Source organism: Phoca vitulina, unplaced genomic scaffold, assembly GCF_004348235.1.
Source record: "Phoca vitulina isolate PV1807 unplaced genomic scaffold, GSC_HSeal_1.0 scaffold15, whole genome shotgun sequence".
Taxonomy (NCBI): domain Eukaryota; kingdom Metazoa; phylum Chordata; class Mammalia; order Carnivora; family Phocidae; genus Phoca; species Phoca vitulina.
The window spans coordinates 24,805,434-24,822,765 of NW_022589718.1; the positions used below are offsets into that span (position 1 = coordinate 24,805,434).

The 17,332-nt window shown below is 37.7% G+C and overlaps 1 protein-coding gene across 1 annotated transcript; it reads left to right on the plus strand.

The window, feature by feature from the left end:
* The first annotated feature begins 76 nt into the window (after window positions 1-76).
* On the plus strand, window positions 77-16,996 carry UFSP2 (UFM1 specific peptidase 2). Its single transcript, XM_032413644.1, has 12 exons — window positions 77-156; window positions 1,612-1,690; window positions 4,370-4,553; window positions 4,635-4,701; window positions 6,980-7,137; window positions 7,525-7,717; window positions 9,573-9,719; window positions 12,374-12,538; window positions 12,750-12,874; window positions 14,450-14,526; window positions 15,622-15,746; window positions 16,794-16,996. Exons 2-12 carry the CDS (start codon window positions 1,627-1,629, stop codon window positions 16,815-16,817), a joined length of 1,329 nt encoding a protein of 442 aa, XP_032269535.1. The 5' UTR covers window positions 77-156; window positions 1,612-1,626; the 3' UTR covers window positions 16,818-16,996.
* The last annotated feature ends 336 nt before the right edge of the window (window positions 16,997-17,332 follow it).

Below are 17,332 nucleotides of genomic sequence, written 5' to 3' on the forward strand. Positions count from 1 at the left end.
CTGTGGGAAGGTACGCCCCATAACGTTGCTGCGGGGCATGTTGGGAGTTGTAGTCAGCCTTCCCAGGCTCCGCCCCTGGAAACGCCACTTCCGGGCCAGCGTGCTGAGCCCTTGCGCGGACGTCAGCGTCCCTGTCATAGCCACGTAGCAGACCTGGTGAGTACCTCCGCTGGCAATCGACCCCTGCGTTTCCCCTCGGACTTTCGTAGCCGCCGTGGGTCCAAGCCCTTGAAAGGAGCTGGCATTACCGGGGCCCACAGTGGCAGCTGCGAACTCGGTGGTTTGGGCCGCCTTTCTCCAGGTCTCTCCCTGGTAGAGCCGGAGGGAAACTGCCCCGCACAGCCTAGACTATCCCAGTTCAGCCGCGGTGGGACCTGCGCTCCCCGCGCCTCCTCCTTGTGAATGCATTTTGTGAACGAGGGATTATTTGGCGTCTTTGAAGATTTGAAGTATTGGACCTTGGAAAGATATGAGTGACTTCCTTCAAATACTCTATTCCCCTAGCTCCGGTGATGTCGCACTCCCCCGGTTTCCCTCCTGATTGCTCAGCGGGGTCCTCCAAGCCCTATCCTAGATGTAGTGTTCTTCAAGGATGCTTTTCTTTACACCCTGTGCCTCCTCCCAAATTTGTATTTCCAGATTTGGCAATTGTATTCCGAGCTCTAGATCTATATCTACCTTCACTTGGATAATTGATCCGTATTTCAAACTCAGCAAGTTCAAAACTGACTCCTTATTTCTACCTCCCCTCATCCCACACCCGCTCTTCGTCCAATGATCCGCATTTCAGTAAATCCACCCTGTTGTGCATGCCAAAAACCTGGAAATCATCCTTGACATCTTCCACTTCTCAACTCCTGAACATCTGATCAGTAATCAGATCCTATGCATTCTATTTCTACATGGCTGTCAATTGTCATTTACTCTACTCGTACCTTCCCTGTCTTTGTCGCCATCAGATCTCAACATCTGTGGTAATCTCTTAAGTGTTCTTTCAAGCAGATCTTCACCAATCTGTGCCCCTGCCTGGAATGGGTTCTCCCACCTCCACCCCCCTCTTTCCTTTGCAATTGTTAATACTCATACCTACTTACCCTTCACATCTCAGCTTAAATATTATTTCTTCAGAGAGGATCTCAGTTCAGAAGCCTAGGGAGGTTGTAGTCCTTTCACTTAAGATCTTTTGTGGAATCATCCCAACAATCCTATGAAATAGTAGATTTTTCCAATTTTACAGAAGAGTGCAAAAGTACTGAGCGATTAGTTACATTGTGCAAAATCATACAGAGTTAAAGTGCTCTTGCCTTTTTAACTTTTGTCTTCTTCAGTATTTTTCATTGTCATTAAATATTTTTTGTCCAAATGGCAACTGTAGAACTCTTCATAGTGCAAATTGTTCAAATGATTGCCTAATATTTGTCTGGTAGTATTGTTCTTTAACTGACTTCTTATTAATAACTATTTAGGTAGTTTCCAATTTTTTTTTATTAAAGTTAAATTTTTACTGAACTTTATTTCATTAGAACAAATTTCCAGAAGTAGAATTGAGTCTCACTTGTATGAGAATGAATTTGTTTTGTTTTACAATGGAATTTCGGTTCTCTGTCTTAGGTGATTTCAGAGACTATGGATATACTCTTCAGAATAAGAGGAGGCCTTGACCTAGCTTTTCAGCTAGCTACTGCTAATGGTAGGTCTGACCAAAAAAACTCTCCTTTTTTATTATAAAATTGATGGTGAAATATACTGGGATCCTCTTCATTTTGCAAATGAAACTGAGTGAGGATAAACTCAAATCATGTGGTTAGTGAGTTCTGTAAATTGGATTTAAACAGGCACTGTGTTCCAGCACTACTGCTAGCCTGTGAGGCTTCTCTGTGCAAATTAGAAAAAGATATCCCCTTTCTTAAAAAAACTTCACTGCCCACTGGCAGAAAATTGTCACAATAAATACAAATATCCACAATGAGCACGATGTAAACAAGGCATGTAGATTGCAGACTTGCACCTATACATAACCCTGAGTCTCCAGAGCCCACCCTCTTGAAAGTTATGTTGTTTTGGAATGGTATAAGAATTCTATGGGAGAAATATCAGCAGAGTTTGTGTCAAGCAAATTCTAGGATGTCTTCCTATCTCTGACTTGGGCTAAGGCCACAAACAGAAGTAAAGAATATCAGAAGAGGAAGATGAGTTGTGTTTGAAAGGTGTTTCATTTAAGATACCAGAGTATATCAAGTGCAGATTCCCAGCAGGCATCGGGTGATTTGAATCTGAAATTTAGGGGAGGGTGGGTGGTCAGGACTAGAGAGAAAGAATATCTCTGAAGGATGATCATTAACACCGTGATAATAAATAAAATCACTCATGAAAAGTATGATCAGTGGTGTCAGAAACCACAGACAAGTTCAGAAAGATAAGGAACGAAAAGTGCCAAGTTCCTTGTAAAGGTCACTAGCTGGCCCTGTGGAAATAGGAAGGGAGAGAACGCAGAATGTTCTTTCTGACTCATCCCTTTATGCTAAAAAAAATTGCTCTCAATCTTGGTCCATTCGAATCCCCACTCCCAAATGAATGAAAGTAAGTCTCTGGGACAGAGACCCAGGCATCAGTAAGCTTTCTGGGTGTTTCTAATGTGCCATCCAGATGAGAACCATCTTACAAAGACTAAATCAAACTCATTTCCAGGCCTATCTTATTAGTAAAGTGTAGTTCTCTAATATGTTAACTTGTGTGGTTAAAGCCTTATATTTCACAACTCCATATAAATTGAAGATATACTTTACTATGAACTTACTGCAAAGTATAATTAATCCATTAGTAGATATAATAATGTAATTTCAAATGTAAACAAGGGCTGCAATACTTTTTACCAAGTAATTAACATACTTGAGTTTGTCTTCTGACTTGATTATATTACTCCTACAATATCAAACTCTTTCAAACATTCAGTGAAGGGAATCATTAATGAGAAAATATAGAGGAAGGAGGTGCTTAACTTTAAAGACATCACAGTTTTTTCAGATTAGTTTACCTCTTGGTCCTTTAGGGATAAACAGAAGGTAATCCAGGAATTATGTTTGTCTTTTGTAGTGTAGCTGAAAATCTTTAAATTTGGCCTTCTGAAACACATCAAAATGTCTTAAAATCTGACTTGTTATAAGTAATCTTTTCTCCAGCACAACCCCAAGGTATTTATTTATCAAGATATCAGTGTGATAGTTAAATAAATACTTTAACCACCAGGTTAAATGGGTTTAGGATTTAAGAATATAAAGCTAAAATAAGTATATATTGTCTTCTTTAAATATATCTTCTTGAACCATGAAAATGTTTTACATATTCCAAAAATTATTGTAAATTAAAAAGAAATCCCTGAAAATGAAGTCAGACGAGTGTCAGGTTAACGACACATTACACAGAAAAAACTTTGACTTTAGAATACAGTACTTTGGTTGTACTGTATTCTTAGTGGGATAGAGTCCACAGAGAAAAAGAACTACAAAGAAATTTGAATTTCATTCAACAGTTTTATTGCTACCAGTTATATGGTATTTTGAAAGTAATTTGTGTCCTCATACGTTGCTAGTGGAATATAAAATAGTGCAGCTCCCTTGGAAAACAGTTTGGCAGTCCCTCAAAAGGTTAAACATAGAGTTACCCTGTGACCTAGCAATTTTACTTTTAAGTGATCACCTCACCAAGAGAGTTGAAAACATATATGCACACAATAACTTGCACACAAATGTTCATAGCATTATTCATTATAACCAGAAAGCAAAGAGACAATCCATATATGTATCAGCTTGTGAATGGATAAACAAAGTGTGTTGTATCCATTCAGGGGAATATTATTCAGCCATAAAAAGAAATGAAGTACTGATTAATGCTACAATGTGAATGAATCTTGGAAATACTATACAGGGTGAAAGGTAGACATGAAAGGACACATAATGTGCAATTCCATTTATAGGATGTGTTAAGAATAGGCAAATCTATAGGGACAAAAAGTAGATTAGTGGTTGCCATGGGTCAGTGTAGGAGGAATGGGGAATGAGTGCTGATAAGTATAGGTTTCTTCTGGGGTGATGACGGTGTTTTGGAATTAGATAGTGATGATTGTAAAACCTTGTCAATATGCTAAAAGCAACTGAATTGTATACATTAAAAGGATGAATTTTATGGTCTGTGAATTTTATCTCAATTTTTTAAAAAGAAAGGCAAAATTTTTTTTTAATATTATTGAATCTGCAGAATAGTTATCTGGGAGTCAATTTTACTGTGTTCTACTTTTGTGTGTTTGGAATCATTCATGTTGAAAAGTTTAAGATTTTTCTCATTAACTTCTATTTATTTGCTTTTAATTTAGAAATATTTATCAAGAAAGCACTAAAACATGTGCTGAGTGACCTGTCAACCAAGCTTTCTTCAAATGCACTTGTGTTCAGAATTTGCCACAGTTCAGTGTACATATGGCCTAACAGTGACATAAACACCATTCCAGGAGAACTGAGTGATAGTTCTGCTTGTAAGAACATAATGCGCTTTATTCAGTGAGTATGTTTGAAAATTGCTAGAAATGTTTTCAAAATGTCGTCTCATATTATAAACATCTTTGTGTATTAAACATCTAGCTTTGAACAGGAAGAAGATACCAAACGAAAATTTATGAGAAAGAAAGACAAAAAGTTATCAGACATGGTAAGCAAATCACCTGTCCTCTTAGTGTTAAAAATTTATAATCCTTGGATTTGGACTGGAGTGAGATCTTAGAGATTATTTAATGCAACTCTCTTAGTTTTTACAGATCAGATTATTGAGGTCCAGAAAGAATAAATGACTTGTCCGAGGTTGTAGCTCTGTTTTACATGTCTAAGCTTTTGTTCCATATTAACACATATCTTAATACATACCTTTTTTGGGATGCTTTCTGTACTCCCACAAAAATACACAGCTCAAGTATGTTTGCAAATTACTTAAAAATAAAAAGGAACCCTTCTGAAACATGACAGAGACACATTATGCTGTGAGATAGTAAACAATAAATGATTTACTTTTCTTCACCTTGTTCTTAGTTCTGGTGCTTTTTGAACCAGTGTTATTGAGGACCTGCCATATGCCACAGACTTGGCAAATACTGGAGATGAAAATTGGAGCTACTCCAGGGGAGGAAGTTGTACGAAGTTATACACTACCGTGTTTTCCTAGGCTGTTATGGGAAAATAGGGTGGACATGAGGTTGGAGAGCTAGGTGGGGGCCACTTCAGAAGAAGCAGAACTAAGCCAGCAGCTATGGTAACAGAGGAGGGAAGAGATCCAAGAGATATTTAGGGGATAAAATGGATGATCCTTGGAAATGAATTGGTTATGGGATGACCATTTTCTTGCTTGGGTAAAGATGGGTGATGGGGAAGACAGGAGGTCAGTTTTGGTCACTTTGTTTGAGACACCAGTGAGATGTCCACATGAGCTGTTAAATTTACAATTGGTAGCTGTTAGATTTAAAGAACCTGTGGGCTGTGGATCAGATGATTTGAGAATTACGAGTAGTTGGAGCTTGACATTTTGAGGAGTACGGGTCGGTTATTTTGTAGAACGTTCCTCAGTTGGGGTTTGTTGTAGGCTTCCTCATGACTAGATTCAGGTGACACACTGTTGATAGGAATATGGCCGAAGTCATGTCATGTCGTCCTTAGCACATCATGTTAAAGAGGCATATGCTATCAGTCGGCCTCTGGCATTGGTGACGTTAACTCTGATCACTTACTTCACATGGTGTCTGCTGGTTTTCTTCTCCGGGTGAGGGCACTATTTTTTCCCTTGTAAGTAGTAGGTATCTCATGGTGAGAGGCTATCCTGTTCCTCACCAAAGTTTTACCCACCACTTCCAGTATGAACTGATAATTTTTGTCTGAATCCAACATTAACCTGATGGTTACAAAGTGGTGATTTTTCTGTCATTTCCTTCTACAGTTCTTAGATGACATTATACCATAAGGAAGAGCTTTGCTTTTCCCTATTTATTTATTATATGCATGGAAGCATAGGTTCCTGTTCTATGCAGTGAGTTACAATCTGTTACTCTCATTAGTTATTTGGATGCTCACATTTCCAAGATTTGGCCAATGAAAGCTTCTTCAGGCTGGCTCCAGTGTCCTTTGGACACTGTATTTTCGAGTACTTCCTACTTCTTCCACAAGGTGTTCTAGGCACGTCATGTACTGTCCCTGTTCCAGCTCAGGAGTCAGCCATTTCTCTAAGGAGCATGCACATGTATACATACATACCATACATGTATACATACATATACACACACACAGACACACACACACACAATACATTCCTATTTATCTATGTAAATCATACTTATATTTCCAATTCTATTTCTACCTCACTGCATTCGTAACTCTTTGCCAGTGAAAAACCTGGCTTCCAGTATTCTCAATCTTTTACCAAATTTGTTCAAAATAGAAAGTATTTTCAGAGTTGTTATTCCATACCACTGTCAAAATCAAACCTACTAACGGAGTTCAGTATTTGTTTATAGCTCCCTATGTCTCTAGGCCAGGGGTTTATAGTTCTAATGTATGTTTAAAAGTTCCTTTGGTGTGTGGTTATTGTATCTTGTTCATTTGATTTTTTTTTCACTTTAAGTCTATACAAAAGTAGAATAATATGTGAATCCTGATGAACCCTACACCAGCTAAATGTTTATCAACACACACACACACAAATGTTTAAAAAAAAAAATGTTTATCAACAAATGGTCAGTCTGATTTCATCTTCATCCCCACTCCCTCTCCACCTCTCCTCAGATTATTTTGAAGCAGAGGAGATTTTTTTTTAAGATAAGATTTGTGCTTTTAAACTACTTACTGTAATACAGCTTTATATATGGCCCTTAAAAAGTCATTTTACTTGCCCTTTATATTTAATGTTCAATGTGCTATAAGTTGACTATTGCTGTTTATGTTTATAGCATCAAATAGTAAATATAGATCTTATGCTGGAAATGTCAACCTCTCTGGGAGCCATAACCCCCATCATTGAAAGAGAAAGCGGAGGACACCACTACGTTAGTATGACTTTACCCGTTGATGTAGTTCTATCTGTTGCTCCAGAAGAAACATGGGGAAAGTAAGTATTTTGTACTACTACTGACACATTTAAATAAGCACTCCTCCCCAGAGTAATCAGAGCCCATTTTTAAATATCATATAGACATATCTAGGATTGTTGTTATTTTTACCATGATTTATTCCTTGTTTGTTATTAAGCTGAGTCATCTAGTAATTAAATGTTTATTTAGAGGAAGCAGGGTACTATGCAAAAACCTAAGAGGTTTTCCCTTTACCGACACATTGGAAATACACCGTCTACTTAATTTTGCATAAATTTACACTTCATTTAATAATCCTGGTCCAATCGGGTTTTTTACTGTATTTAGGATATATTAACTCTCCATTCTCATTTATCATAGCCACTATAACTTTTGTTAATGCACTTGAATATTTCCCTCCACAGAGTTCGTAAACTTCTAGTTGATGCAATTCATAATCAGCTAACTGATACGGAGAAGTGCATTTTGAAATATATGAAAGGAACATCTATTGTGGTCCCTGAACCATTGCACTTTTTATTGCCAGGGGAAAAAAATCTTGTAACAATTTCATATCCATCAGGAATTCCAGATGGTCAGCTGCAGGCCTATAGAAAGGTAATACCAAGGAGTGCCTGGGTGGCTCAGTCGGTTAAGCATCTGCCTTCTGCTTGGGTCATGATCCCAGTCCTGGGGTCGGGCTCCCTGCTCAGTGGGGAGGCAGCTTCTTCCTCTCCCTCTGCCACTCCCCCTGCTTGTGCTTTCTCTCTCTGTCAAATGATAAAATCTTAAAAAAAAAAAAAAAGGGAAAGAAAGAAAAGTAAAGCTAATACACTTATTCTTAGAAAAACTATGACCATCATTCATTTTATATTTACTTAAACATTTCTAATAAATGGAACTTATTTTATGATTTAATATGAAAGTAGAATCAGACTACTATTTTTACGTGTTATTTAATTTCTATTGACATATAACTTTTTAAAAAGTATGTTAATGAAAATATATGCTAAACCATATGTAACATTTTGATTTCAGACACTCATTGTGGTTCATATGTTCTGTGAAATTTTTCCATAATGAAATACAGAAATGAAAAGATGCTTACATGCCTTGAGCTGCTGCTGAGTGTTTATAAATAAATTCCTTTTCCCTTCCGTTACTTTCAGATTTGTGAAAGAGACAAGATTACAGTTAGGGAGGGAGAGTTAGGATTTATGCTAATTCTAATTAGGATTTATGGTAATACTTTACCCCCCACCTCCCAGGGTTATTTGGGTTTTATTAGAGGCATTTTGAAGAAAGCATGATCAGCATTCAAAGAACTGAGATTTATTAATGAAATGACTGGTTTTGGAGTGCATATTTTTGATGTGTGGTCTTGCCTGGCACCCACCAAATTATACCAGGGGAGCATCTTCCGCACCCGTCCCTGGGAGGAGGGCGAGTCCTGTAACGCTCTGCTCCGTCTGTGAGTGCTGGTGGGCCTGACCTGCAGAGGTGCCAGATGATCCCGTTCCGGCTGCGAGAGTACTTAGGAGACACGAAACGACAATGTCAGACTTTACAGAGGAAGGGTCACGTTTTTATACAGTTGGGAGAATTTTGCATTTTAAACATGTATGTGTATTTTAATTTTGATGCCACATTGGTTGGTTCCTACCACCAATGTCTCCTCCAGAATTTACTCACCACCCCTTGTATTTGTTAAGTACTTTAAGCGTGACTTTTCAGAATGCTGTCATGTAAATCTGTCATTGTTAATTATAATTTACTCATTTTACAAGGCTGTTTCAAAACCAGTCTCTAGCCTGGATGTATTTTAACAAACTGTTATGATAAATAATTAATTTGAAATTATGTGACTTCTCTCACTCTGACAAATTACAGTTGACCCTTGAATAACACAGGTTTGAACTGCAAGAGTCCACTCGTACACAGATTATTTTCAGTAAATACGTATAGCACTGTAAATGTATTTTCCCTTTCTTACGATTTTCTTAATAACATTTTCTTTTCTGTAGCTTACTATATTGTAAGAATACAGTATATAGTACATATACAAAATATGTATAAGTCATTAACATGTGTATGTTCTCGGAAGCCTTCCAGTCAACAGTAGGCTATTCAGTTTTCGAGGAGTCAAATCTACATGTGGGTTTTCGACAGTGTGAGGGCTCAGTGTCTCTAATCCCCACATTGTTCAAGGCTCAACTGCATTTTCATTTTTTCTGTGTTCCCTTCTAGTTTCGACCCATATCCATGGAAAAACATACATAACTCTCATTTGGTTGTAGTTTAAGTCTCACTCTCTTCGACCTTAGTGAATTATATTAAAAGTGTGTTTGATAACTTTTATAGCCAATATATAGTTAATTTTGTTTTCTGTCTTTAGTTTGAATTTGTTTACTGATGAGTGAGGAGTCTGAGTTATTTAACTTTTTTCTCTTCTATTGATTCTGATTTCATTTAGGAATTACATGACCTCTTCAATCTGCCTCATGACAGACCGTATTTCAGAAGGTCTAATGCTTATCACTTTCCAGGTGAACCATACAAGGATGGTTACATTAGAAATCCGCATACTTATCTCAATCCACCTAACATAGAGACTGGTATGGTGAGTTTAATAATTATTTACGGAGTCAACTGATGATCCGTGTCAGTGGTGATTTTTTGTGTGTATCCAGTGGGAGTTTTAAGGATTGATTCAGAATGTATGTCGTCTCTAAAACAAAATTTACCACCTGTTTCTTATAATAATCGTTGCTTAAAATAGCAGTATTCAGAGTAGTCTAAAAAGGTCAGAAATAGTATGTACCACAGTTTTCCTATGGAAATTCCATTCCCTAATTTATTTAAAGGCTGATCCCCATTTATTTTCATTCTGAACCTGAGAAATCACACTAATTAATGAGCATGATTCATTATTACTTTTTATTCTTTGCTGGATTTCATTTGCTAACATTTTAAGATTTTTGCATATGTGTTCATGAATAAGATTGGCTTCTGAATTTCTTTCCTCACATTGTTCTTATTTCATTTTTGTGTCAATAATATCCTGGCTCATTGAAAGAGTTGGGGAGCATTCCCTTTTTTATTTTTTTAATTTTCTAGAGGAGTTACTGTAGGATCGGCATGATCTTTTTTTGATCATTTGGTTAAACTTACCTATAAAATAATGCTGTGCTTAGCATTTTCTTTGTGAGAACATTCTTAATAAGATTTAATTTTATTAATGGTTATAGGACTTTTTTCATTTTTCTAAGTTCTATTTACCTAGGTCTTAGTCTCTTCTGTAGTTGTAGTGATTTTTTTTTTCATTCTTTATATCATTTTTATGCCTTTTTTTTTTTTTAAGTTTTGGCTTTATTGACCCCCTTTATTGTAACTTCTATATTCTATTTCATCAATTTTTTGCTCTTTCTTCTTCCTTTACTTTCTTTGATTCGTTGTTTTTCTTCTCACTTCTTAAGTTGGGCATTTTGCATATTGTTAATCTTTTTTATTCTCTACTTTAAGGTTTTAAATTTCAAGCAAAGCACTGTTTTCACAGATTTTAATTTGAAGTATTTTAGTTTTATTCAGTTCTAGGTATCTTCACACTTCTATTACGATTCTTATTTAATCTGTGTATTATTTCAAAGTGTTTTTTAACATCCAAATATATTAGAATTTATTTATGTAGGTATGTGTGTATGTATTTTTACTGATTTCTGACTCTTTTGCCTGCCGGTCAGAAACAATTTTTATGTGGTACAGATTCTGAAATTTATTGAGACCTATTCATTTACTGTGGATGCTATAGAAACCACAGATTTGGTAGCTTAAAACTACACAGATGTATTCTCTCAGTTGTGGAGGCCACCAGTCCGAAATCCCTATAATGAGGCTGAAATCAGGCGTCAGTGTGGCCATGCTCCCTGCAAGGGCTTGGGGAGAATCCATCCCGTGCCTCTTCCAGCTGTGGTGGCTGCCGGCACTGCTTGGCTGCATCGCTCCCATCAGCCTCTCTGGTCACGTTGCCTCCTCTTCTCCCCCGTGTCAGATTTCCCTCTCCGCTCTCTCACAAGGATGCTTGTGGTTGCATTTCAGGCCCACCTTGGATAGTCCAGGAGAATTTCCCATATGTTAAGATCTTTAATTTAATCACATCTGCAGAGATTCCTCCCCCCCCTTTTTTTTTTGCTTTCTGACCATATAAGGTAGCCTTTACAGGCTCCAGGGATTAGGAGATAGATACCATTTGGGGACCATTTCTCCACCTACCACAATGTTCTAGCTAAAAATTTTCTGTGTGTGTTGAGAAGAAAATATATTGTCTAATTGTTGGGTGAGGATTCTATATTTGTCCATACTTCTTCTTACCTAATTTTTAAAAAAATATTACCTTACACCAGTTTGTGGAGAAAAAAAACACATGAGTATTCTTAACATTATACTACAAGAAAGAAGTTATATGATCTTGGCCTTTACTTAAGGATATTTAAATAGCATACCTGGGCTGTAATCAATGGCAGGTTTACAAAATTGGAGAAATATTCTTCATATGTCCCATTAAATGGCCCCTTTGTTTGTTCATGCCTTTATTCCTTCCTTCATCATTTATTCAGTAAACATTCATTGACTATTAACCGTTCGCCAGACCCACTGTAGAAGCTTGGGCCCAGAAAGAAAGAAGACACAATACTTGCCCTTATCAAACTCACATATTAGTGTGGTTAAGCAGAGATTTAAAAAGTAGTAAGTAAGGTGTCAAGTAGTGCTTTGAAAAATAAAAAAAATAAAGCAGGATAGAGTGACAGCCACGGCAGGAGGTGGGTGGTGAGGGAGTAAAGCATGCCATTTTTAGGTTGGACGATCATGGAAGGCCTCTGACATTTGAGCAGAGACCCAAGTGAAGTAAGGGTGCAGAGCTGCAAATTATTTGGGAAAAGTGTTCCAGGCAGAGCAAACCATAAGGCTCTGACATGAGATTGCCCCGGGCATATCTGAACCTAAAGCAGAGCCAGCAACAGGGGAAAGTGGTACAAGATGACACTGGAGAGGAGGCCAGAGGGCAGGACTTGCCCGGCCTTAGAGCCTGTGGTAACAACTCTGGACATTTAATAAAAAGCCAAGGAAGTATCATGTTCAGCTGTAGTTCTCTGGAGGCATTTTTGTAAGGAACTGAAGTAACAGTCCAGCTCTGAGAACAGTAAGCTTGCTTGGATGTATGTATAGAATATGTGCATCTATCTTAAGTTAGTATGTTACTGTATTCTCTTTATATAGATTTACGTGGTCCAGGGCATCTATGGTTATCATCACTATATGCAGGACCGGATGGATGACAATGGCTGGGGCTGTGCTTACCGATCTCTGCAGACAATCTGCTCTTGGTTCAAACACCAAGGCTACACGGAGAGATCCATTCCAACACACAGGGAAATTCAGCAGGTACAGAACATGCCATTTAAAGTTCTAATCAATTGTACATTTCATTAGCCTTAATATACTACTACTAATGATTATTACCTCGTGGTACAGACTTATTTCTGTTTTGAAGGGAAAAAAAAAAACATAACTCGTAATCAGGGAAAAGGTCCTAAAAGTAGTTTTTAATAGCTGTCTTGTGTATGGATTTTTTTGTGTTTTTAATTACACAAAGGCTCTAGTTGATGCCGGGGACAAACCAGCAGCGTTTGTTGGATCACGGCAATGGATTGGATCTATTGAGGTGCAGCTGGTACTGAGCCAACTGATCGGTGTAACTTCAAAAATACTGTTTGTCAGGTGAGGACACTTTAAGAAATTAGTGATATCATTTCGAAGCAAGTTTGTCATTTTATTAAAAAAGAGGAAAATTATATATTCTCTCCTTTCTCTTCCTCCTCACTGTTTTTACTTTCTCTCCTCCACATTGCCTCATTGCTTTACAAATCTCATTTTTTAAACCCTGAATTTTTGGGTTATTTTTTAGAAGGCTTTGAGTTGATGAGTAAACTTTGCAATATATACTTGCATGGTGTAGACCTAATTTAGCCAAGAAGAGGAACACTTGGAAATATGTCAACTTTGACTGGAGTTACAGAAAATCAACTTTTTGTTTATCCTCAAGTCTTTAAAAAGTCTTAAAAGGAAAAAATCAAATGTTGATCTATGACTGCCCTTTATGTGTACCTCCTGCCCTTTTTCTTCTTAAGATGCCAATAAACTAATAATGTGTCCAAATAATATATTCATTTTTTTCCCAGTACGGTTTAGCCATAAGTCTAGCATGAAAATATGAGCAAATATTCAGGTCGTGATTGCAGGGTCCTGGGATCGAGCACTGTGTCAGGCTCTGCGCCCAGCATGGAGTCTGCTTGAAATTCTCTCTCTCGCTCACTCTCTCTAAAGTAAATAAATCTTTAAAAAAATAAAAATAAAATATGAGCAAATAATAACTAAGATTGATTTCTATGACAATAACTAGCTTATTCCTTATTAGTGAGCTTATGTTTTAAATACTTTTTCTGTTATAATAACCTCAATAGATACAGTAACGTTATCCTTTTTTGTCCCATGTGCTTATGTCCAAGAACGTATGTTTTCACAATTGCAGTTTGGATTGTCTGTGGAAACCAGAGCTGACAAATAAATGATAGATTAAGTAGTGAAGCATATGGTGATTCAAAAGTGAACGTTTTGGCACATTAAAACTTCATACGTTCCTTACTAAGCAAGAGCTAAGGATTAGCCACCACCTGGCACCTCCAATCTAAAAAATAATCTCCCTTCATCTGGCCATCTTTCTCTCTTCTCAAAAGTACAAATTATATAGGACATTGAAATATTCCCTAAAATAATACGTTGTACTTGAAAACATTTTGCAGTTTTCACTTTGGCTTCACAGATACCATCTGTTTTGGTCCCGAGTCTCCTGTCATGTGGACAGGGCAGGGGGATTGGTCCCAGTCTAAAGATGAGGAGGTACAGACCGAGTCTGGTGGCGAGAAGACAAGAACCCAGGACTTAAAACTCATTCTTCTGAAATTAAATCCACCCATAAGAGCCCCATGGCCATCAAGGTGCCCACTTTCACTCATCCGTTAAAAATCCTTCTTTATGCAGTTCCAGAAGCAAAGAAGCAAGGTCTTCTTGCTTCTTTCCTAACACATTTAGTGGCCTTAAATACACCGAGAGGTTATGGTGCTTTAAATTGCTCTCAGGTCAGTTCCCTACCACTTAATGTTATTTAAATTTATTTCCTGTTTTTTTCAATAACTAAAAAAGAAAACAAAACGGTAGAAAACACTGGCTCCCAAACTCCTTATTTGACCTTAGTGTGAGAAATGGTTCATCTGATGGAAAATGATTTCTTTCTAGCCAAGGCTGTGAAATGGCCTCTCAAGGACGGGAGCTGGCTAATCATTTCCAGACTGAAGGAACTCCAGTCATGATCGGTAAGGTGTTTTGGACATCTTTGGCTCTTTGGGTAAAGAGAATTTATAAAATTTGTTGTTAATATAAATAATGTCACATAAAATCAGTCATTTTTAAACATTTTAAAATTAGCTTTCATACCGTACATACTGACCTCTGGATATTTATTTTTCAATTTTTAAGGTGGGAGGAAAGTTATAAGAAAGATTGTAATAACCAGAAGTAAAGGCTAAGAAGAGAAGTGATAACTGTTGAAATATTTGAAGAGTGGAGAACAGTATAGAAAATAGGCCATGGTCACTCAGTTGAGCCTACTAAGTCCTGGTGCTGTCTCTAACTTGGCTGGCTGTGTGGCATTATACAAATTGCTTCACCTCTCTGGGCTTTATTTGTAAAGGGGATCAGATGAGTTGATCTAAATGTTGATGCTTCTGTGAAGAACAAGACTTGATCTGAGATGCCAGAGGCAGACTAAGACTGGTATGTAAGATACGCAGGTAGACAGATTAAGCAGAGTATCAGGAGGACCGGAACGGGTAGAGGGGCTGTCCCACGGGAGGCGCTCAGAGCAGAGGCAACATTGCGTGTGTGCTGAGCGAGGCCTCACAGCGGTGACTGTGACCCTCCGTAGCCCTTTCTAAATCCAGTGTGGGTAATCCCATGGATATGGCAGTGGAATAGAAACCTGATGTGAGTACAGATATGATTGTATCTTTTCCAATTTTAAAAGATACAATTTTATCTTCTCAGAGTGTACTTGACATTGTGGTCTTTTGTAATATAGGCTAGTCACCTTTAATACTGTGTTATATCAATCAATAGGCCACATAATCTTTTTAAATTGAAATTGAGGGGCGCCTGGGTGGCTCAGTCGTTAAGCGTCTGCCTTTGGCTCAGGTCATGATCCCAGGGTCCTGGGATCGAGCCCCGTATCGGGCTCCCTGCTCGGCAGGGAGCCTGCTTCTCCCTCTCCCACTCCCCCTGCTTGTGTTCCTGCTCTCGCTGTGTCTCTCTCTGTCAAATAAATAAATAAAATCTTTAAAAAAAAAAAGAAATTGAATAAGAAGTTGCGACTCATACATGCCCTCTCATATTTCATATTTCTCTTGCTGTAGGGGGAGGAGTTCTGGCCCACACAATACTAGGAGTGGCATGGAATGAGATTACAGGGCAGATAAAATTTCTGATTTTAGATCCACATTATACAGGTGCTGAAGATCTACAAGTTATTTTGGAAAAGGTAAGTATCTTTTTAACACAAATGTAGATGCAAGGCAAAGAACCCAGAAGCAAAGGAGAACAAACTGGCCGTTAACAGAAAGACTATAAACCAAGGGCTGTGATATACACTATCAGGAGGTATTCTAGGGCTGTGAGGACGATCTGGATAGAGACACTGTCCAGGTCCCAGAGGGAACTAAAGTGAATTGCAAAGAACAAAATTCAGGTTAGATTTATGAAGACTTTCTTAGTTATTGAACTTAATAATGGAACCAAGAGCTTATAAATATATTCTTTTGGAGATGTTACAGCTTTGCATAAACAAATGTATTAAAATAGAGTGGACTAAATAACCTTTATAATTGTATTATTAACCAAAAATAAGTAGTATGTTGGACATTATGGAGGCTTGACTACGTCTAATTTATTTATATATAATTTATTCTCATTCTAGAAAGGATTTGAATTTGAGACAAATTTAAGAGTATTCGTAGATACTTACAATACCAGTTAAAGGAGGTATAAATTTAACTTAATGCATAGGCAGCTAATTCTCACATGTGAAAACTCATACTAAAACTTTAGAAGGCAAGTATAATAAGACATAACTTGAATTTTAACTTCTATATTTTTTGCCAAATATATTAAAATTACAAAGAATGCATACAACCTTTTCAGCCACAAACCAATGAATATATCCTACTATTACCTACTACCCTTCATTTTTCTCGTGTTGCCACTTAAGTCAACATCACTAATACCAATAAAAAGCCTTCTCTGAATTTTGAAGTTGTAGTATAATTGGGTCATTTTTTTAAAAAAAAAAACACAATTCCTAGGGATTTGGGTGGTTTAGCATTGAAATTCATTCGTGAGACACTTTCAGAAGTTGAACAGAATGTAACTGCATGAAGTTACCAAAGCCCTAAGGATGAGGGGTTTAGTACATAAAGAGCTTTGGTGTGTGTGTGGCTGAATTCTTTTATAGCCCAGTTTAGTAAACTATTTCGCCAGCGATAAGACTATAAATACAGGAGATAAATGTGTCCTGCTTTTATCTTTCAAGGCATTTGGACTTGGAAATCTGTGAAATGTTTTCTGCTGGCACATGGAAGTGGGAGCAATATTTACTCTCTTTCTGTAGCCAAGTGGTCCCTCACTCATCATTAAGTACTAAGACGTGCCGTCCGCTGTCCGAAGCAATAGGGGTATTAAAAAAAGGTCTTTAAGAAGCTCTTAGTCTAGGGGCACCTGGGTGGCTCAGTTGTTAAGCGTCTGCCTTCGGCTCAGGTCATGATATCAGGGTCCTGGGATCAGGCCCCACATCGGGCTCCCCGCTCGGCGGGAGGTCTGCTTCTCCCTCTCCCACTCCCCCTGCTTGTGTTCCCTCTCTCGCTGTGTCTCTGTCAAATAAATAAAATATTTAAAAAGAGAAAAAAAAAAAGAAGCTCTTAGTCTAGTGTAGAAGACAAAAGAGATCCGGAAAGTATTCCCCAGAAAAAATACGGTTATCGAAGGTAGAGTTTACAAGGCTGATCAGTAGAGGGATCCCTTAGAGACCGTGAAAGGACAGCAGGCCATGTTCCCAGAACATGCCCAGTTTTG